Source organism: Parasteatoda tepidariorum, chromosome 7 (genome assembly GCF_043381705.1).
Source record: "Parasteatoda tepidariorum isolate YZ-2023 chromosome 7, CAS_Ptep_4.0, whole genome shotgun sequence".
NCBI classification, from domain to species: domain Eukaryota; kingdom Metazoa; phylum Arthropoda; class Arachnida; order Araneae; family Theridiidae; genus Parasteatoda; species Parasteatoda tepidariorum.
In genome coordinates, this window is record NC_092210.1 from 89,711,092 (window position 1) to 89,733,454 (window position 22,363).

Consider the following 22,363-nt stretch of genomic DNA (forward strand, 5'->3'; position numbering starts at 1 on the left):
ATGTCTTTGTCAGCTATGCTGCTGAAGAGGGAAGTTTCTGACAATTAGTGAAATTTATTTGAAGAGGGATGTTTCTGATAATTAAATGAAATTTTAATTGAAACAAAAATCTTGTTCTCCCATTTCCAGTTTATTTTATTTCCTATTTAATTAATTATTTATAACGTTTTAATGCTTAATAGTTTAATATGTATTTTATCCTATGTGTTCCTCAAACATTTATAAGTTCTTTTACCTTATAAAATAAACTTCGCTAATGTACAAAAAAAAAAAACTCATCATGACTCCACATCCTCGGTATGCGATGCAATCGAAATGATGTAAGAAATGGTTCCAAATCAGAAGAGGGGAGGAAACCTGTCTAATTGGTTTTTATGATCTAAAACATTTGGGGGAAAAAACGATACTTATTACAATATAACAAATAAATTGACTTTTGAGTTTAGAATTGAGGAGAGTTATCCATATGCATCTGAATTTATTCTCATTAATATTTAAATAAAATAAGATTAGCAAACTTATTTCTTTACTCAAATATTAAAATGTTTTTCTTTTCGATTTGGCAGAGAATAAAAATTTGCTTAAATTATTAAAATTTGCAATGAAAGTGTATATTTTAAAGAGTCTAGAGCACTAAGGAAAGTCTTTTAAAAAGTGCAATCGGAAATGGAAATTGTTTTTAAACATGTGTACTGAAAAACAAAAAGAAATGTTAATTTTTGTCACCAAAATGAAAAAAGTGGAATTTTGAATGTTGATAGAAATTTATTAGAAATTTTGCCCTTGTTGTTTTTGCTATGCGTGAAAATGTTTTAAATTTTTTTCTCGTTTGTAGTCTACTGAACAAACTTGATATTTTAAATATATATAAATTTTTTATTTTCATTTTTTCTGCATTTTAGTTTTGAGTCTCGTGGCTTGTTCAGGCCGAAAATAATCAAAATTTTGATTGGCGATAAGTTGCGCTAATAGTGGTCAGAAAGTATTTGAAAATTGTGTTTTCATCCTGTACAGAAAATCAGTTAAAAATTTGAGCAATTAAACTAGTCAGAAATTGATCAAATTTTAATTTCAAGATTTTTCTTGTCTTTTTTGTGGAGTAAGAGTTATTTATTCCTGCGTCCACTATTCCAGGTTTGATTTTTTGTTCATTTTCTTTTAAACAAAATGTGTCTAATTTAAATTGTGCAAGTAAAATATGAATTAATTCATCATTTATTTACCACTATTATTATTCTTATTAAATTATACTATTAGTATTTAATTATAATAATAATAGTACAATTCAATAATAGCATAATTTAATAGTATTAGATTAGAATTCAATTATTAATGCTATTATTAAATTCACTATTCATAGAAAAAACATATTTTGTGAAGAGCAAACACTAACACTTTTGCAACTTTACGCTTGTGTTTCTAAACATGTTTGGGAAGGTGAGTAGCACTTTACATTTTGTAAGAGTCTACAACCGCCTCGGTAAATACCTAAACATCATGTTTGCGTTCCTAAAGTTCTTCGAACACTCGAATAGTGGTAACTAAGACTTAAGTTCGATTGTTCGAATAAGCATATTTCTGTCCTAATGTTAAAGATGCTGAATAAAAAGTTTAAAATTGCAATTTAAGTGAACATTTAGAAATTACTTTTCCACTATAAAAATACCTAGAATTTTTTTTAACTTACCAGATATAATTATTAGGTCTATGATTATTTTCATTTCGGTGAGAATTCAACTGAAGTCTATGTTTTTATTAAAATGTATGTAAAAATGTTGAAAATTTTTACAGCAATAAATTTAGCTTTTTCCCTCCTTGAAATAGTGCCTAAATTTTCATTGTAATATTATTTTATTACTTTTTATTCTAAGAATCTTTTATTAATTTGATTTCATATTGAAAATAATTTGATTGCTGACGTCACATTATATTAACTGTTAATAACCATAAAGAATTTTACTTTAGTATAAAAATTAAATGATAACATTTTTCTAATTAATAATAAAAATATTTAGATTAAGTCTCTAAAATAGTTTCAGAATTACGCATGACATTATCAACGAAATGACCCTGTCGACGAAATGACTTGTCGACGAAATGACACTATCGATGAAATGACCCTGTCGACGAAGCGACTACGTCGAGGAAACGGTCTGTTGACGAGACGACCCTGTCGACGAAATGACCCTGTCGATGAAATGACCCTGTCAATGAAATGACTCCGTCGAGGAAATGGCCTGTTGACGAAAGGACCCTGTCGAAGAAATGACCATGTCGATGAAATGACCCTATCGAGGAAACGGTCTGTTGACGAAAGGACCCTGTCGACGAAATGACCCTGTCGATGAAATGACCCTGTCGACGAAATGACTCCGTCGAGGAAATGGCCTGTTGACGAAAGGACNGAAATGACTTGTCGACGAAATGACTTCGTCGAGGAAACGGCCTGTTGACGAAATGACCCTGTCGACGAAATGACTTGTCGACGAAATGACCCTGTCGATGAAATGACCCTGTCGATGAAATGACACTGTCGATGAAGCGACTACGTCGAGGAAACGGCCTGTTGACGAAACGACCCTGTTGACGAAACGACCCTGTCGACGAAATGACCCTGTCGACGAAATGACTTATCGACGAAATGACTCCGTCGAGGAAACCACCTGTTGACGAAAGGACCCTGTCGAAGAAATGACCATGTCGATGAAATGACTTATCGACGAAATGACCCTGTCGATGAAATTAACCTGTCGAGGAAATGGCCTGTTGACGAAACAACCTTGTCGAGGAAACTGCCTGTCAACGAAATGACCTAGTCAATGAAATGGCCTTGTCAATGAAATGGCCTTGTCAATGAAATGGCCTGTCGATGAAGTGATTGTTGATGAAATGAACAGGACAATCATTTCTTTTATATTATAAATCAACAAAGCAGATGTTTTTTTCTTTAATACCCAAATCGAAAAAATCCAAATTAATGTTATCATCAAGATTATGAAGCAAGATTAATTCCTCGGGGTAAATATTATTTTTAAAAAATAGTATAATCTTAAAAATTAAAGATAATTAAATCATCAATACATCTAAAAACACATTTAATATTAAGAGTATAATTTTTTTCATAATAGAGCAAAAATAAGTTTGCTAAGAAAGATGAAAAATTATATCCTTGTGGTATTCCATCAATTTAAGTAAAAATATTTTTTCTGCTTTAAGTATAATTATAAAAAAGACAAAAATTGATCAGAATTTCCCAATCCTCAAGATCGCAATGAAGGATATTTTTAAAATCACAGTAATAACTCAAAGGAACATCTTTTAGTTTAGAAAGGGGAATGCTATTGAAGAGATCCTGGAATTCAAAAGCTGCAATGGAATTAATTTTTATTTTGTTTAATAAATTCTAAAATCGGTTGATTATTAGTGATAATTTAAGAAAAACCTTCTTTAATATTGTTAATAATTTCATTTAAGTAGTTAGAAAAAATGATGCCAGGTTTAGTTAAGTAAGTGTTAGACTCATATGAGATTGTTCTAAATTTTATCGGACTTTTATGAAATTTTGGACTGATAATTAAGTAATTATATTGTATGTTAATAATTTTGGTTTTTAACCTCATATATAAAGCTAAAATTTTTTTTAACGATAATATATATTTTTTTAAATTACTAAGCTTAAAATTATTGCTATTTTTTAACTCTTTATTCAAAAGTTCAACATAAAATTTTTTACAGAAAATTGCATAATTATTGTAAGCTTTGTCTAGGGGGGTAATTAATTTTTTTTTTTTGTAATTGTATAATTGATCGAAGCATTTTAAAAAAATGTGTTGAATTTTTCCTGTTCTTTAAATTTTCCTTATTATTTAAAACAAAGTTTTTAAAGTAATAATAAACATCCCATTCCATTCTGTCAGCATACTTGACGGTAAAGAGAATCTATTTGATATCTTTAAACAAAAACTATTGAGATCATTAAGAAAGTATTTAAGAATTTTATTAATTGATATATGGTAAAGGTTTTTTCCTTTTATCATTATATTCCTAATTTCTAAGTTTTCTATAATATCTAAACTACCAGTAATAATATGTTTGTGATGTTTATCAAACAAATTCAAATATTTCTTTTTTTCACAATCATTCATAATCAATATATCAATTCCTTCTAAATTTTTGCTAACATCATTATATTTAAAATTAGTTCTACCAAGAGATTTATTAAATTTAGAGCTTTTAATTATGTTAAAATCTTTTAATGGAAACATATTTTTTAAATTTAAAAATGTTGTGAAATTTAATCTTATCGAAAATAAAGTTTTGAAACTCAATGTCGAAAAATAAATTACTTAAATTTTTCTCATTTTAGATTTCACAAGGTTTAATTAATCGTTTAACTTATCGTTAATTAACATTCTAAATTACGTAGAGAAATTACCACAACTTTAATTCGCCTTTTTGCTGATAAATGTTACTGACGTCATAGGTCACGTGTGTGGGCGGGGACCAATCAAGACAAATTCAGGCCCACTACATTTTCTGGATCCCTTAGAAAATATTTTGAAATTAAATTATTGAAGTCCTAATAATGAAAATGAATCTATTGATTCAATAGAAACATTGTAAGAAAACAGTCAGTTGAAGATTATTTTTCTAAAATAAAATTTACCTAACTATAAATTAAAGCAAAATATAAACAAAACAATGTTATGCCAAAATAGCTTGGTGACCACAGACAATTGAAATCAGTGATTTTTGCCAAAAGTCACTGATTAGCTGAATTATTTTTTATTGTAAGCTGTCATTATTTTTTTATTTAGTATTTAAACAAACATAAAGCTATCCTACCTTACATTAGACCTTCTGCTAATTTTTGAGGCCCTTCAGAAATTGTGGTCCCTAAGCCCATGCCTATCGAACCTAGGCAATGATAAGGCCCTGTGTGTGGGTATGAGAGGTCTTCTTCTTCTTGAAGTGCAAGTACCCAATTCATAAAGGCCAAAATTGGTTGTAAGTGCTAATTTTTCAGTATCATCTAATTACCACATTTTAAATCAATAGCTGAAAAATGTTTGGCATTAGGAAATTTATAAATTAAATCACCAATTCTAGGTACAGATTAAAACTCAGTTTTGATAATATCGTAAGCTTCCTGAAATTCACACGTAATTTGATTTTATTACATTCATATTCTTTTGAGCAAGAGTTCGTTCACCAGGACCTTCATCACGAGGTTCACTATTTTTGGGAGGAGGATGTGAATTACACATGGTTGCTATTTGGCTGTCGTAAGACAAAAATATTTATTTCGAAATTTTTTAACTTTAAATAAATTAAAGATTTGCTGACTTTTCCCTCTTTTGAGTGAATAGTTAGTTCTCTTTAAGACATTTTAATGGGAAAGCAGCCGTATTTAAAATATATCTAATTAGCTAGAGAGTAACGAAAGGTATAATAGCAGATATTACGATAAGTAAGTCACTGAAAAAGAAATCACTGATTGCGTTTGGCGCGCATTAAAGGTTGTCTCAACTTCAAGCGCGGAGATGCTTCTCCTCTTCATCCCGCGCTTCTGAACCCAGCGTGGGCAAGGGACAACTCCTGGTAAACGAACTATAACTTGTGATGAGTACGGACTAAAAGAAGGTTTAATTATCAATTTATAATACAAAATTAACTTCATATTTGTTGTAATTCCAACTTCTAATTTGTGTTTTCTGTGAAGATTCGTCCCTGAATCAACTGTTTGGTTCAACTTCATATTTGTTGTAATTCAATACGAAATTAACTTCATATTTGTTGTAATTCAAACTTCTAATTTTTGTTTTCTGTGAAGATTCGTCCCTGAATCAACTGTTGGGTTCAACTTCATATTTGTTGTAATTCAATACAAAATTGACTTCATATTTGTTGTAATTCAAACTTCTAATTTGTATTTTCTGTGAAGGTACGTTCCTGAATCACCTATTTGGTTGTTAACCAGAGAGAGATACGACGAGGCACTGCATATAATGAAGCAAATTGGAAAAAGAAATAAAAAAGAAGTCGACGAAATCTTACTCACTAAGATGCTAAAAGTAAGACAGACACAAAGAGTTTTTGTTTTTCAATACTTGTACTAAATTATATTTAATTATTATATATTTAATTATATTTAATGTATTATTATATTTAATTATTACATATTTAATTATATTTAATGTATTATTATATTTAATTATAATGCATTTAATTGTATTTAATGTATTATTTTATTTGATTATTATATATTTAATTATTAATAGTCTCTGGGTGAGAAGATAAAGAAGAAAAAGGATGAGGAACAGAAAAATTCTTGCTCATCCATTTTACAGTTTCCAGCTCTAAGAAAAATATTTTTCATTCTAACTTTCTGCTGGTATGTTTGTTTCGATTTATTTAATTTTAATAACTGGGTAGGAAAAAAAAACAATATCTGTGCTAGCCGCGATGGCTCAGGGGATAGAGCGTTCGCCTTCCAATGAGGCGAACCGGGTTTGAATCCCAGTCGATACGAATTACGCATCCGGCTTGCACAGACCACAGTACTGACGTGAAATATCCTCAGTGGATCATGGGTTATTGTTCCCCTTGCCGTCAGATCTAACCGTGGGAGGTTCTCGTGGTTTTCCTCTCCATGTACCGCAAATGCGGATCAGTTCCATCAAAAAGTCCTCCACGAAGGCAAATTTCTCCCAATACTAGATCCAGGAGTTCCCTTGTCTTCTGGATTGGATTCAAAACTGCAAGGCTACGGAGTTGAGCATTAATAGTCATAAACCCAAATAATTGGGTCGGCTGTTCTACGACGGTTATAATATAAAATATCCGTGCCTCCTGAGTTTGGACATGACAGCCTACAAATCCTCTGCCACATATATAGTCAAAATAAGGCTGATGGACTGACTTTCTTGGTGAGCGGCCTCTGGGGCTTAGCCCTGCAGTCTCCCCCAGCTGACCATTTTCTAAATGTATTCATTTATGTGTAAACACCCAAGTCAAGACATTTTGATGGTTTCTGTTGGTTTCTGTGCGACTCACGATGGTCCGACATCATTTGATGGTCACCGTCGTCCAACATTTTCCATGGTTGACATCACACACAACATCACACACATCATCACACACATGGTTGACATCACATATGACAACACACACATCCATCATTCCATGATGGAAAATGCTACCTTAATACTATGGTGGTTAATCATCAAGAGAAGTTTGACTCACATGGACCAGCAATCCCTGATGATCCGTGATAGTCCATGATGGTTCCAACTATACATTTTCATGATTGGTTTAATTCTTGTTGGTTCAGCAGAAATAAACCATCAAAACAATTTGGTTTTTTTATTTTTATGTTGGATCATCATAAATCTGTCCGAATTCCTACATTGAGATGATGGTTGTTCATGATCGTTACAAAATTTGATTTCTAAGAAACTATGATGGAAATTCCTGATAGTTCAACATGAACAAACCATCCAAACAAGGTATTATTCTTATGTTGGACCATCATAAATCAGTCTGAATTCTTACATTGAAAGGGTTACTTATGGAATTATTGATGATTACCATCAAGGTTATGTTGGTCCATTAATGGAAAATCATCAAAAATTTTGACTTGGGCGAAAATTAATAATTTTTACTTTTGGGCTGAATATGATTCCGTATTTCTGAAATAAATTTTTTTAATATTATTTATCAAATTGAATTTTTCATTAAAGCAGTTCTTGCAACACACTGGAATGCCAATCAACATTCAATTTCTTAAATAAATGGTAAATATATCAACTACATCAATCAACTTCAACAACGGAATTTTTACTTAATCATCAAGCATCCTCAACATATAGTATTTTCTCGCTACTAACTACTAATCCGCATTTGCGTGAAAACCACGAAAACCTTCACTAAACCTGGACTCTAACTCATGATCCGTCAACCACTGAAGATATTTTACTTTAACACTGAGGTCGGTGCGAGCCGGGTGCGGAATTCATATCGATCAGCCATTGCTGAGATTCGAACCCAGTTCACCTCATTGGAAGGCAAAAGCTTTATCCCCTGAGCCATCGTGGCTCAGTTGGATATATATTTTACGTATAACCATCATTGAACAGCAGACTCAATTTTTGGGTTTTCGTCTACCAATGTTCACTTCCGTATCCTTATAATTTTGAACCTAATCCAGGAGACAAGGGAACTCCTGAATTAAGTATTGATAGAACTTTTAAGATGGAACTAACCCACATATGCATTACATGGGGAAGAAAACTACGGACACCTCTCATGGTTAGCCTGGCAGCAAGGGGACTCTAACTCATGATCTGTTTACCACTGAACATATTTTACGTGGTTAGTGCAAGCCGGGTGTGTAATTTAAATCGTTCAGGGATTCGAACCCGGGTCACCTGATTGGAAGCTGAACGCTCTATGCCCTGAGCCACCACGGATCAGTTGGGTATATCGCAATTCTTGTCATTAGGATAATTTGCAATTTAATCTGACAATTATTATTTTTCGCAGGATTGCCGATTTCACGTCTTACATGGGACTGCAGTACAACGTCATCAATTTGGAAGGCAACATTTTCCTCAACTTTTTCATGTTGTCTGTGGTAGAAGCCCCGGGTAACATCATATTCTGGATCTTGATGGAACGAATCGGAAGGAGATGGTCCGCTGCGATTGGTTACTTCGCCACTGGAGTTGTCATACTAATGCACACTACAGGTATCACAAATCGTTTTAGAGTAAGTAGGTATTTTAGTTACGTTGCACAATGGGCTAATGGCGACGGCCTGGAAAACATCCATGGGGATGATCTGATATTGTAATTTTGATCCTCTGACTTTGGTAGCCCAACGACCTGCGAGCGAAGTAAGAAAAGTTTGACCCGTACCCTCGGCCCTTTCGTAGGCTGACCAAAGTGATCACCCACCCGCTTACTGACCGCAGTCAGTGAGGCTTGACTTCGGTGTTCTACTGGGAACTGCGTCTTTAGAATCAGTTTATTGCGGGAGTCGTTTAAGTGTAAAGAAACACTGTTTTTGAATAATAAATTCCTTTTTTTTGTATCCTAAATAAAAAAATATAATAGGATAGGATGTTAAATTTATCCAAAACTCAGGATCTACAAGATTGGAATAAAAAATATAACTGTCCAAGCTGTCTCACAAAACACTGCCGAAAACCCGATATTCAGTTTTCACAACTGGTCCCATTTCTTTCAGTCACGCGTCCCGCAGTAGACGGATAGTAAAGACGTGGTTTCCAGTAGAACACGCATCACTAGCTGCGGCCAGTAACCGGGTGGGTGACTATTTTGAGCAGCCTAAATGGGGACCCGAGGGTGCTCGGTATTGGTTCTCGTTGAACTGTTCTATCGCGAAAGTGCTCGATTCCGAGCTAGCAGATCGTTGGGCTACCAAAGCGGGGGAGCCATCCCCTTTTCAGAGGGTCAAAATAGGGATCCTCCGATCATCCTCAGGGATGTTTCCCAGACTGCTTCCCATAGCCCATTGTGTAGCTATAGTGCGACGTAAATAAAATACCTACCTATCTTTCTTTCTTACTTTTTTTTTTCAAAAAAGAGAGCTTATATTTCTATACCCTGTAAGAATAAATAAATAAATAAAATTAAAATAAAAAGATAAGAAAAGAAACAAGTGTTTTGTTACGTTATTTTAAGTTTACGGATTTCACCATTTAAATTTATATATATATATATATAAAATGTCTGTAAGATATGGGGTGAATCGTGCTCTGCTTGATGCCTGCTCTCTGAAAATATGCCTGCTCCACAATTCTATGTAGAGCAGGCAGATAGTGGTTGTAAAGTGGCTGCAAAACACGGGGTGAATCAGACAACTCTATATAAGGCCAATATTCGAAAATAATTACCCTTTTAACCCTTATTTGTCAATATTGATCGAATGAGGGTCCAAGTCATATGGCTTCTAGGAAGCATTCTATGTTCAAAATTGCATACAATAATCCAATTGTCTCAATATATGTGATTACAGGCCTGCCGTACAGTGAAATAGTGACTTGCGTGATTGGGAAGCTTATCATATCGGGTACGTTCATGGTGACAGATCAGCAGGCATGTGAGCTCTATCCGACGACCTCCAGATCTTTCTTCATGGGAATCAGCAAATTCTTCAGCAAGGCAGCCACAATGTTCGTTCCCTATCTCATCTATTTGGTAAGCATTACATAAAAGCATCAGTGATTGTTCTATAATACAGATCCCGCTGTGGATTGATCGTTAAGACACGCTTCCCAGTATATCATGGAAGTCCAGCATCACTGGCTGCGATTCATGTGAGGATGGGTGACCACATGGGTCAGTCTGCATAGGGACTGAGGGTGTGCGGTATGGGTCCTAGCTAAACTGTTCTACCGTAAAGTGTTCGACTTCGCGGGCAGGTCGTCGAGCTACCAAAACAGGGAAGCTATCCCCTCTACATATCTTCGGATCATCCTCAGGGATGTTTTCCAGACCGTCATCATTTGCAGCTCTAGCGTGAAATAACTAGCGTGACTATAACTGTTCTAATACAGGGTAATTCAAAATGAATGAAACGATTACAAACAGCTATAACAATTTAATGAAGAATAATCTATCGTTAAGATTAACATAGAAAGTAGACTTTTTGCGTAAGGCGCAGGTGCAATGAAGCGGAATCCTACGCATGCGCTAGTTCATCAGTCGAATTGGAGAGTCCAGTTCAGAAAGCATTCTGCATGTTTGATTTTAACAATTGTCTTTATGTTATCACAGTGCGGAGAAGATTTCGTCAGCGTTAGAACCTCGAAATGGGAACAGCATATGCAGACATCCCAGGCCCCAAAACAATTGACGAATTCAAAGAGCGCATGCGTCGGTGACTACACAAATGCTTCAGAATGTGAATACCGCCTAGATGTTGCCCGCGTGACCAAGGGAAATCTCATGCGACGCATATATACAAAGTTTCGTCTACGATGTGACTAAATTTTATGTCAGTTCTTTTTCATTGAATAGTTATAGCTATATTCATTTTGAATTACCCTGTATTACAAAAGCACGGGAAAATAGGTTTGTGATTTGCTATATTTTTCGCTGATATTGTTAACCGCGTAAAGCTTTATTTCTTTTCTTCCAGACGTGGACACGTACCTAGGTTTGCAAAACCCTTAACCATATAGTCCACGTCTGGACGACAGTCTAGCTCGCACAAAACTCGGCACATAAGTAAACCATTACAAAATTCATAACTGCACAATATAGATGATACAGATGACAATAATTCGTATCACATTAGTTAAATTTATAAAAAAAAATTAAAAAAAATTGAAGCAAAGAGAACAATAAATGAAGCGAATTTTGTTACATACATAATAATTGAAAAAAAAAAGAAGTAAAAAGAAAACAAATAAAGAAAATGTAAACGAGGACGAAATGTATAATGAAGGACAAAATCAAAAACTGTTAAACACTATCAAGATTACATAAAAAGTCAGATTTAATTAAAATTTTAATAAGGGGTCGTTTTCTGCTAGAAAATTCATTACGTTAATTAATTTAGAGTTTAATGTTTTATTTGTAAGAAAGTTTTTTTTTTGCCAAATGTGTTAATTAATAATGTTTGAAAGTCGTGTATGCCATGATATTGTGTAAAGACAAGTTGATAAGTAATGCTCTGGTGTACCTGGTTGACCACAAGTACAAAGGTTTGTATCCGAGATATGAAGGTAATGGAAGAAAGAAGGAAAAGGGCCGTGACCTGTTAGGAACCAGATGACTGACTTGTTTAATTGGAATTGAATTAAAGTAGTTGACATTATTGATGATGTTAAACAGACGTCTTCCTCTATCGGAATTATTCCATAGGTTTTGCCAATTACCCACATTGCCATTGTTTTTTCCCCCCGCTTAAACTTTAAAAAGCGCTCCATCCAATATCAAATTAAGTACATAAGGTACAGCGCGCCAAAAAACGGGCCACCCAGAATAGCTTTTGATCTAATGGTCAGATCTTCATATTCTAGGTATCTTAATGGTTCGAAGGGACGATTTAAAATGTGCTAATTAATTAGTGCAGACGATATTTTAACTTAATGTACGTACATAATTTTAAAAAATTTCTCTTCATCCCCGATAGGGAGATGGATAATCCAATCTAATAATAAAATGCATCTTTTAAAAATAGTGTATAAAATAGTGTATTAAAAATAATAATTTGTTTTTCATACTTTTTGTAGATTTAAAACGGATCGATTTATGTTTTGATCAATAGCTCTTGTTCTGGGCATAATTCGGGTCTTGACAAAGCTACCCTTTAAGTACTTACCATGGCTACGACAGCCTGTTTATAGATAGTTTTCTAATGGTTTCCCAATTTTCTCTCTTTATTACTAGATTTGGTAGCTTTTTTTTAAAAATTAAAAGTAGTATTCAATTAGAATATACTTAACTAGATTACTATATAATTGCCAACTATAAATCTATATTTGCTAAATAATTGCTATCTATAAATCCATATTTACTTCTTAACATTTATAACGATTCAATTCATAGTATTTGAAATGCTGATGAGAAAAATCATTAACAATTCTGAATTAAAGATAGTAAAGATAATTGACGTATTATGTTTCTCTTGAAAGAGATTTCCAAATTGTTTTGAATGTCATTCTTCTTTTTTCTAAAAAAAAAAATATATATATATTTATTTACCTATTTATTTATTTACCTATTTACAGTCCTGGCCAAGACTCACTTTAAGATTCTATGTAAAATCTGTATAGTATTATAATGTAATACTATACAGCTTTATTGCTCTTACACGACTGAAACCGGTTTGCACTTCTTTACGTTAGGGTATCAATTGGTTAACATTGTTATGCAATACGCTAAAAATAAATACAAATAGGAAGTATATAAAAAATCTCCTGAACAAAATCCCATTACATGTATGTTTAAATGTAAAAGTATTGCCTATAAACTAGTGCAAAATATGTCATTATTGAAACACAACAGTGCGTCTAATAATTGAGTCTAATTATTATAATATGCTAATATAATTCCGAATGTACTAAATGTTCTATATTTATATAATATGTCGTCTAATTTATCCTATAGTCGAATTTATATTATATATCGCCTAATGTGACCAATTGATACACGAACGTAAACAAGTGCAAACCGGTTTCAGTCGCGTAAAAACAATAAAGCTGTATAGTATTGCATGATAATTATAATTTTACATAAGAATCTTACAATGCGTCTAATAATACGGCCAGATACTATATTTATTTATCTACCTATTTATTTATTTACCTATTTGTTTGTTTCTATGGAACGATAAAGGGGATGTACGGTAAAGCAATACCATTTGTCGTTATGAGCCTCCTGTGTTTCCTGGCTGGAATATCTGCCGTTTTTCTGCCTGAATCATTGGATAAAAATCTGCCGCAAAATGCTTCTGACCTGGAAGACTTTCAGAAAGATCAAGAATTCTTCTCATTTAACAGGTATGTGATCAATTATAGAAGTGGTCATTCATTCAATAGAAAGAAATATGGGAAGAAGTTACGGTGAATGACCGAAATCAGGAGAATGTCGACGTTCATCGGTGAATGTCAAAAATCACATAATCGTTTTCATTTCATTACGATTACTGTTGTTCAGCCCCCCGTAGCCTTGTAATTTTGAAATAAACCAGGAGACAAGGAAAATCCTGGACCAGTATCCCCAGAGGAATGATTTGTCATGGGGACATGGTGGACTTTGTGACTCGACAGATTTAATGTGCACCAGTCACCATTTACAACCGGTCACCATTTACATCACCGGGAGACTTCCGCCGGTGGGGATCGAATCCACGAACTCTTGGACATGGACCCAGTGACCTACTAGCAACTCGGTCCTTTACGTAATCGTTTTGGTGAATGTCCGAAATATTTGTTAGATCCAATTTCAGATAAAACTATTGGTTGATAAAATTATATTTTTTAGATTTTTTAATAACTGCAGACGATAGATAAGGAGAAACATCAGTGTTCGGAGTACCGGTTAAATGCATACTGGGCAGTGGTACTTGACCTTAAAAAACATTGATGTAGGGCATACCGGGCAGTGATATTTGGGACATTTACCAGAGCGATTATGTGACATTCACCGGTGGAATTTAACAACCACCAATTTTGGTCAATCGCTGTAACATATGTATCTACATTGAACGTAGTGATGAAAATAATAATTCTAAATTTAATTTATTACATCAATAATGAAATGTTTCATCATACAACTTGCTACCACTTTAAATATTAATATTAAAATGTTCCCATTAATCGTAAAAAGTATGGTTTTTCGGTTTACTTGGTAATCCGCTTCAATCTCTCGCTGTATACTTCATTTTATTTTAAAGCTGGCGCTGAACAGCTGACTTTATTTTGTGACTTTCAAGGTTCCACTCTGAACAGCCTTGTTATTTTAAATCCAACCCAAAAAACAGGGGAACTCCAGAATCAAGCGTTGGAAAAAACGAGTAATCGGACTTTTTGATGGAACTTACCGGCATTTGTTTTTTCCTAAACGATTGGCAAAACGGCAAGGTTGGATTTTAACCCATGATCCGTCTACCAATAAGGATATTGTCAGCATTGAGGTTTTATATTTGATAACCGTTGTTGAACAGCCGAACAACTCTATACCTTTCTCATTTTGAACACAATCCAGAAGACAAGGGAACTCCTGTATCAAGTACTAAGAAATATTTGCCTTCTTGGAGGAATTTTTTGATGGAACTAAGCCGCATTTGCGTTACATGGCGAGGAAAATCACGAGAACCGAAATATTTCTTATTTAAAAATATTTTGATTTTTACTTTTTATTATTGATGAAGATTTTCATAATATTTATTATAAATTTTACTTTTTATTGTTGATAAATGTTTTTCAAAATGTTATTAATTTTAACTTTTTTTTTTTGATAAAGATTTTCAAAATATTTATTAATTTTTACTCTTTATTGTCAATGAAAGTTTTCAAAATATTTATTCATTTTTATCTTTTATTGTTGATGAAGATTTTCAAAATATTTATAAATTTTTTCATTTTTATTTTTGATGAAGATTTTTAAAATATTTATTAACATTAAAAACTGCTATAACGACATACCCCGTAAACTCCAAATTCCTTTTGACTATAAATGCATGAAATAGTAGCTCCATGAATATTTCGAGATTTTTTTTGTGAAAAAAAAAAGCTTTTAGAAATTGTTTATCATTGCAGAAAGAAGCAAGATTCCTCAGATCAACCTACAGTACAAGCATGAGCATTTAAAAGTACTGGTACTGGTGAATAAAATTTTTACATGTATTTCCTATTTATTCAAATAAAATTAAACGTTATAAAACGCATCGATTTGTTACTCATGTTTTTTTTTTTTTTTTTTTTTTTTTTTTTTTTTTTTTTTTTTTTNAAATTAAAGACACTTCGTCACACTTTGTCACTAAAACCAGTTAAGTGCAAAATTTAATATCACTCTCTATTGCCGAAATTATCGATATTTAACAACATGTTACAATTTATTTTCTACGGGAGAATTTTTTAATAAAAAGTAACTAAAATAAAATTTTTCTTTGTTTGACTATGTAGGAATAGACTTTAAATTTTTTTTTATTGCTTGTTTTCTTTTTTTACTATCGCACACTGATGTTTTTTTACAAACAGAATTTTTTTTTTAACAATAAGTGACACAACAAGCAGATCAGCGAACGATGATCAGAGAACATAATTTTAACATGTACATTGCGCAACATAAAAAAAAAGATATCACCTTGAATAACTTTCGATCTAATTTTAATATTTTCACGATCTGAGAGAATGATTAAATGGGGAAGTTGAGATATTCAACAGTTAATTTTACTTTTTACGTAATTGAACATTTTACTGCAGAAACGGGCTAATCAAACTAATTTTTGCTCACGATTATAAATTACATTTATTTGTGCAATTTAATTTAATAAATCTCGAAGGAAACTATTTAGTTATAATGTAAAAACTTCAAACTTCAAATTGTAATGTGTAAAATTTTTTGAATAGCATTAATGCAGTTATAAATCACAAAATTTAAACAAAATCTCAAGAAATGAAATCTTAAAATAAATAAATAACCTGGAAAATAGGGGGAAAAAACCTGAAAACGTTACTGCTTATGAACTAATTAAGTGCGAAATTATTATTAGGTAACAGCAAGCAGGAGATAAAAGAAACTCTTCTAAAATTAATAAAAACACAACTGTAAAACCAGAAATCAATTTCGAAAAAAAAAATCGAATCCCCTCTTGTGAAAAAAAAAACTTGAAACGTTACTGTTTATGAAATACTGAAGTGTGAAATTAGTATTAGGGACTAGCGAGTAACAGTAAACAGGAGATTAAAGAAACTCTTCTGAAATTAATAAAAAAAGACAACTGTAAAACCAGAAATCAATTTCGAAATAGAAATCATCGACTCCCCTCTTGTAAAGGAAAAACAAAAAACCAAAAAAACACACTTTTTCTTCTAAATATACCTGTATTTTCTATTATACATTCTTTCGAATTCAAATGCAAAACTATTTTTAAAATGAAACACAAAACGATCAAAGACGGGAAAGCCGGATGTGATTTCCAAATTTTCTAATTCAAATGTTCTACGAAAAAAAAAATACAATTCTTTAAAAATTAACAATGTAATGTAATAAAAAGAAAAGCTGTGGAAACTTTATGATTAAAATAACCCTCATCTTCGTGTGTTTACAGCTAACAATGAAACAGGTTTTTGGTCATCCTGCGCATGCGCTTGTTTGATAGTATCGTTTTACCTCTAAGTTTTCTTCCATTATTAGTCTGTTCGTTTACTGTACGGGAGTTGCGTGAAATGTAGAAGTTTTCTGTTGTTGTTAACCGATTTCTTTCGTGCTTCACAATCATGAAACTGTTCAAATACAAACGCCGCTTTCGCGAATCAGTTTCTCCGCTGTTCTATGACAAACCTATTTAAATATCAAACGATAAAAATTTTGGTATTTTTATCGTCTGGCTAGGAATTATTTAGTCTTCGGAACCAAATTTCTTCAAGTTTAATGAGAAAAGTGTTATCGAATGTTTTAAGTTATTGAGTTTGAAAGCTTATTGAATTTTTCAATTTATTCAGTAAATTAGAACAGTGTTTATTGAGTAAAGTGAAATTGAATTCTATATTTTATTGAGTAAAGTGAAACCGATTTCTGTAGTATTGAAACAACCAATATAGTGTGAGAGATTTTATCGTCCTCTAACGTTTAAAAGAACAGTTAGATTTGGTGATGTTATATAGAGTGAATCAGCACACTTTAAAAATAAATTTTTATATCAAGCTTTGGATTATTTTTATGGCTTCTTTTTTTAATGTGTTGTAAAACCTCAGCAAACGAACTACTTCATCGCTATGCCCCCTTGTCAGAAAACGATTCCGAATAAAGTGGAGTCGAGCAAGGTGCTGCTGAGCAGGGGACTCGCCCTTGTTCTAAAAAGAGTTCCGCCAAGTTCTAAGAAATTGAATCGTAAGCAGCGGAACAGAAAGAAAGAGCAACCGTGTAAAGAGTGTGAAGAAATCGCCGAGTGTGATTTTGGTCCTGAAGTGTTTTTAGATTGGATTCGAGAGAACGAAGAATGTTATTGGAACCCATGCTTAGTTCAGAGCGTTAAAAGTTTGGAATACAAAGGTTTTGTTCGACCGGCTACTTTGCTGGTGGGAGGAACGGATTACTCATTGGAGGTTGTTCGATCCGCCTGGAGCAGACGGATGCTTCGGCCACCCCATGGATACGACATACTCATGTTAGGTAAGTGATAAACACGATTGCACTATTTGCTGATTCTGAATATTATTGTAAAAATACAAAATTGGAGCGTAATCGGTCAAATAGTTTTTGAGTAAACAAGTTTTAAGAAAAATGTGTATACTTGAAATTTGATTTCTCGTTTGCTATTTGATCGACTTCGTTCAAATTTTATATTTTTTAAAGTTAAGTAAAAAATTATTTACAGTACAATTCACAATGTTTTCGATTATTATTAAATAAAAGAATAAATATATATGAAAAATTATATTTAGCATGGAATTATATTTGAACATGCGAATTTATTGCTTATTCAGAGAAAGTGCGGTTTTGTGTCTGATTTCGTAACTTAAAATATCGTTTACGCTAATTAATTAGCAGGTTCCAAGTGTTAGACCAGGCCCTTGAACCACTAAGATTGTGACCTGGTGCATGAAATCTATACATTTGGTCAAAATTTATTGCCATGTTCCGTTTTATATTCTACCCATTGTGCGGTCTAATTTTAGTCTTTTTTTTTTTTTTATTAAGATATGAAGTTTTTTTCAATCGTCGTAATGAATACTAGCAAGTTATTTAAGAAAAAAAAATTGTCTTTAACATTGAAAATTTTTAAGTCATTAAATTTCAAATACTGTTTATATTTTTGAAAAAAAAAAGAATATTTTGTGTAAAAAAAAAAGTAACTTCTGGTTGTATTTGTACATTAAATGGATTTTTAAAAAAATTAGGATCTTATATGTTCCCAGCTCTTTTTCTGCTAGACCACCTAATTTTTTACAAAAACAAATGAGGAAATACTAAGCATAATAAATAATGTTAAAAAAAAACATAAAGTAAAATAAATAGTACAAAAATAATAAATAATGTACACAATTTTCGTAAAAAAGATTTGTAAATATTTTTTAAGTTGAATTTAATTTTTTTTAAAAATAAATAGATAAATTATAGCTTTAAAAATAGAAAATGCAATGGTATCTATTTCAGTGACAAAAAGTATTTTTTGGATTTTTTGAGTTCTCTTATTTTTCAAAAATTCTTCTTCTTATTATTATTATTGAATTTCAGTAAATAAAAATATTTTTTCAACACAAAGAAGTTATAATTTGTCCTAACCCTAGACAGCTTTGAGGTTTAATCGACTTAAAAGGTTGCTTCTTTTTATATTATTTTGATTACCTGATTATTTTTAGTTTCCCTTTATTTTTAATAAACAAATTAATTGTAATAACTAAAGGGAATTTTTTTTTATTAAAATACATATAATTGACAAAATTTAATGTTTTAAAAAGTTGGAAATAATAAAATGGTATAGTAACATCCCGACTATTTAGTTTGGCAACAATTAGTTTCTAACCTTCAACGTGTGAATTTTTTTTTTTTTTACTTCGAAAATATTATTCATATTCTTTATAAATATTGACAATTCTCAATCATAGAATTTTTAACTCAAATTGATCTTTCTCTTTTTAAAATAAAAATAAAGTTATTAATTATTAGCAAAAAAACTGAATTCATTTTTCCTAAAGTGAAACTTTAAATGCACGACATTTTGAAATTAAATAACTTTACGACCGATTTTGTTAAGAATATCTTTTGTGTTCCTTTCATTTAAAATTACAGTCTTTAAAATGTATTAAGCTTTAACGCATATGTATCTAACAGTTCAAAATTTTACGACTATTATTAAAGAAAATAATAAAAATGACTGGAGTAATTTCATTAAAAATAATATTTTGCTACGAATATTCGTTGTCTGTACAAATTTAATATTTGTGGGCAAAAAATTTTTAGATTCGTTTAAAAAGTTTTTTTAAGCAGGTTTACATATTATATCGCGAAATTCAAATTTCCAGCTTTCCCCTAATTGGATACTGATCATGGATTATAGTTCCCTTGCCATCAGACTAACCGTCGGAGGTTTTCGTGGTTTTCCTCTCCATGTAACTCAAATGCGGGTTAGTTTCATCAAAAAAGTCCTCCACGAAGGCAAATTTCCCCCACTACTTGATTCGGGAGTTCCCTTGTCTTCTGGATTGTGTTCAAAAATACAAGCCTACGGAGTTGAACATAAGTAGTCGTATACCCAAAAATTAGGTCGGTTGTTCAACGACGGTTATAAAATTATACAATAAAATAATTTGGTCCTTTCACTCCGAGAGGAAGATCACAGACGATATCCACACACGTGATCTATGACGTCAGTGCCAGCTGATCGTTAATAAGCATAATGGCGTGTTAAAGTTGAGCTAAGTTTCTTCACTTAAGTAAGAATATTAATTAATGTGAAGTTAATTAAATAAGCGCCGTATTGTGCATCGAATTCGTTGAAATATAATTCTTTCTCAGATACATAATTTGTTTAGGTATTTTATGGTATCCGTGATAAATTTTTGTTTTGTGTACCTGGCAACTTCGATACAGAATTGGTTTGTTTATGTTCTACGTTCTTCGTGCCAGCCTTTGTCATAAGTAAGAAATATATAGTGAAAGAATTGAAATCTTTATGAGAGAATCTTCATCAAAGATTATAGAATGTATCACTTTACGAGAATTGATACTTGACGGGCTTGGCTTACTCCTGTCAGAATGGAAAAAAACAGTTGCTAACGCAAGCAAATGCCATGTTTCAACAACCAATCAGGATCGATATGCATACACTACTTCACTTACAGGTATCCTATTTTCATAACAAAATGTTTAGGAATTGTCCTGTATGCAGGCAAAAATATAAGAAAATTTAAAAACATGCATCATTTTACTTTATTTGATCTTTAAAATGGTCGAGTTTCCATGTTTATCGAGATCTAGTTTATTTTCCAACAGTACGAAACCACCCTTTTTGAAACAATTATTAATCTACTTAAAAATTGTTGCCTGACTCGCATTAAAATGACAAAGTGTGCACAGATTTTTTTTTTTTTAAATTTAAGAATAGGTACTAACCATTTCACCGACTAAAGTAAATTCAGCTAATTTATTTATCTATTTATTCATTATTTATTTATTTGTTTAACAAATAAAAAAAATCAACAGCAAAATAATGTAATAAATAAACAAACAGTTGAATTTATCGTTTTGTTTTATTATTGCACCGGGGAAATGAGTAAGCACCCAAAAATATGCTTATAATTTGCCTTTTATTAAAATAGCTCCTTGTTACACTTCGAAATTATTTAGTAATTATTAATCTATGTAAACAACTTAATTGATTATTGTTCCCATAAGCAAAAAGGAAAAAAAAAAGCAGTTGAACTCTCCGATTTTAGAAAAAACCACCCTTTCTTTTCATATTGTTTATTAATTGTTATTATATCATAATGATACTTAAACGTTATCGTTTTCAGATTTATTCCTTTAATTATAATTGGTTCTTCCAAAGCTCTCTAAGAGGTCCGCTGTTTTCTTTCAATAATTCTATCGAAGTGTGTTTATATCCTAATGTATTTTGTATGAGTACACCTTTCCTGTATTTTGGAGAGACTTCCAAAATGTAGCTGACCTCAATAATATTTATTGCTCAACATAAAATTGTTTTTAACATGATTGGATAAACATCTTAACTTTTATGTCAACATTAACTAAAGTTACCTAACCTCAATTCCTATTATCGTAAATATAAAATAGGAGATTCCACTTCCTGGTACAAAATATACAGATGAGTCGGGTAACTTTTGAACCGTGGGTCGGATTTTCCGTCTCATTTGGTAATATCTCAAAGAAATATCTTGAAATGTGTATATCAGATAACTGTAACATGCGTATTATGGCTAAAAAGCAAACTTTTTCTGGTGAAACATAACTTCCTCCCCCCCATCGAATTCAGATTTAATAACAGAAGTGAAGGGCGGCAGACTAAGTCATAAACTCTAATAGGTTAACCGCTATAACGGTTCAAAATTTTGTCACTCTAATGTTATTTTAATGTGACATTTTTCTCTTCGCGTCTTTTTAATGATTGGTGAAACTGCAATTATTCTTTCCAGGGGTCTGTTTAAAAGAAATTCGGACCCTTCACAAAATATCTTTTCATAAAAACGGACCATTCACAAAATAAATTATCTTTTAATCGGACCCTTCACATATTTGTTTTTAATCGAATAAACTCTTCCCGGGGGAAGAAAAAAAAAGAAGAAAGAAGTTATCCAAGTTTCTCTAAGTTTAAATTCCAAATGTAGTAGTATTGTAAGAAATTATTTCTTCTTTTACAAACATCGTGTGCGCATTTTTATTGATATTAAATGACATTTCTTTTTTTTTTTTTTAAATAAATGATTGATCAATTTATATTTTATTCATAAAATTAAATTATATTCATAAAATTAATTAATAGAATATTATGTAAATAAAAATTAATTTGTGGCAATTTTTTAAATAAAATATTATAAATTTCAGAATTGTTTAAGTTTACTCAATGCGTAACACATTAAAAGTGATACAGTACTAAGTTGTGCTAAAATACGCCAATTGAAATTATTAAAAATGTGAGTCA

The 22,363-nt window shown here is 31.7% G+C and overlaps 2 protein-coding genes across 4 annotated transcripts in view; both read left to right on the forward strand.

The window, feature by feature from the left end:
* The window catches only part of LOC107447792 (solute carrier family 22 member 21-like), a 29,034-nt gene extending 13,610 nt beyond the window's left edge, over positions 1–15,424 (forward strand). The window contains exons 5-10 of the mRNA XM_021145578.3: positions 5,945–6,074; positions 6,282–6,394; positions 8,545–8,750; positions 10,043–10,224; positions 13,372–13,535; positions 15,297–15,424. Coding sequence (XP_021001237.2) covers positions 5,945–6,074; positions 6,282–6,394; positions 8,545–8,750; positions 10,043–10,224; positions 13,372–13,535; positions 15,297–15,339 — 838 coding nt within the window. The 3' untranslated portion in view covers positions 15,340–15,424. The remainder of the gene's footprint in view (positions 1–5,944; positions 6,075–6,281; positions 6,395–8,544; positions 8,751–10,042; positions 10,225–13,371; positions 13,536–15,296) is intronic.
* Positions 15,425–16,885: 1,461 nt separating this feature from the next.
* The window catches only part of LOC122269156 (uncharacterized), a 112,886-nt gene continuing 107,408 nt past the window's right edge, over positions 16,886–22,363 (forward strand). For all 3 annotated transcript variants that reach the window (XR_011637122.1, XM_071182933.1, XM_071182934.1), the window contains exon 1: positions 16,886–17,874. Coding sequence is in view for 2 of the 3 variants with exons in the window: in XM_071182933.1 (XP_071039034.1) it covers positions 17,478–17,874 (397 nt within the window). In the remaining variant the exon portion in view is untranslated. The remainder of the gene's footprint in view (positions 17,875–22,363) is intronic.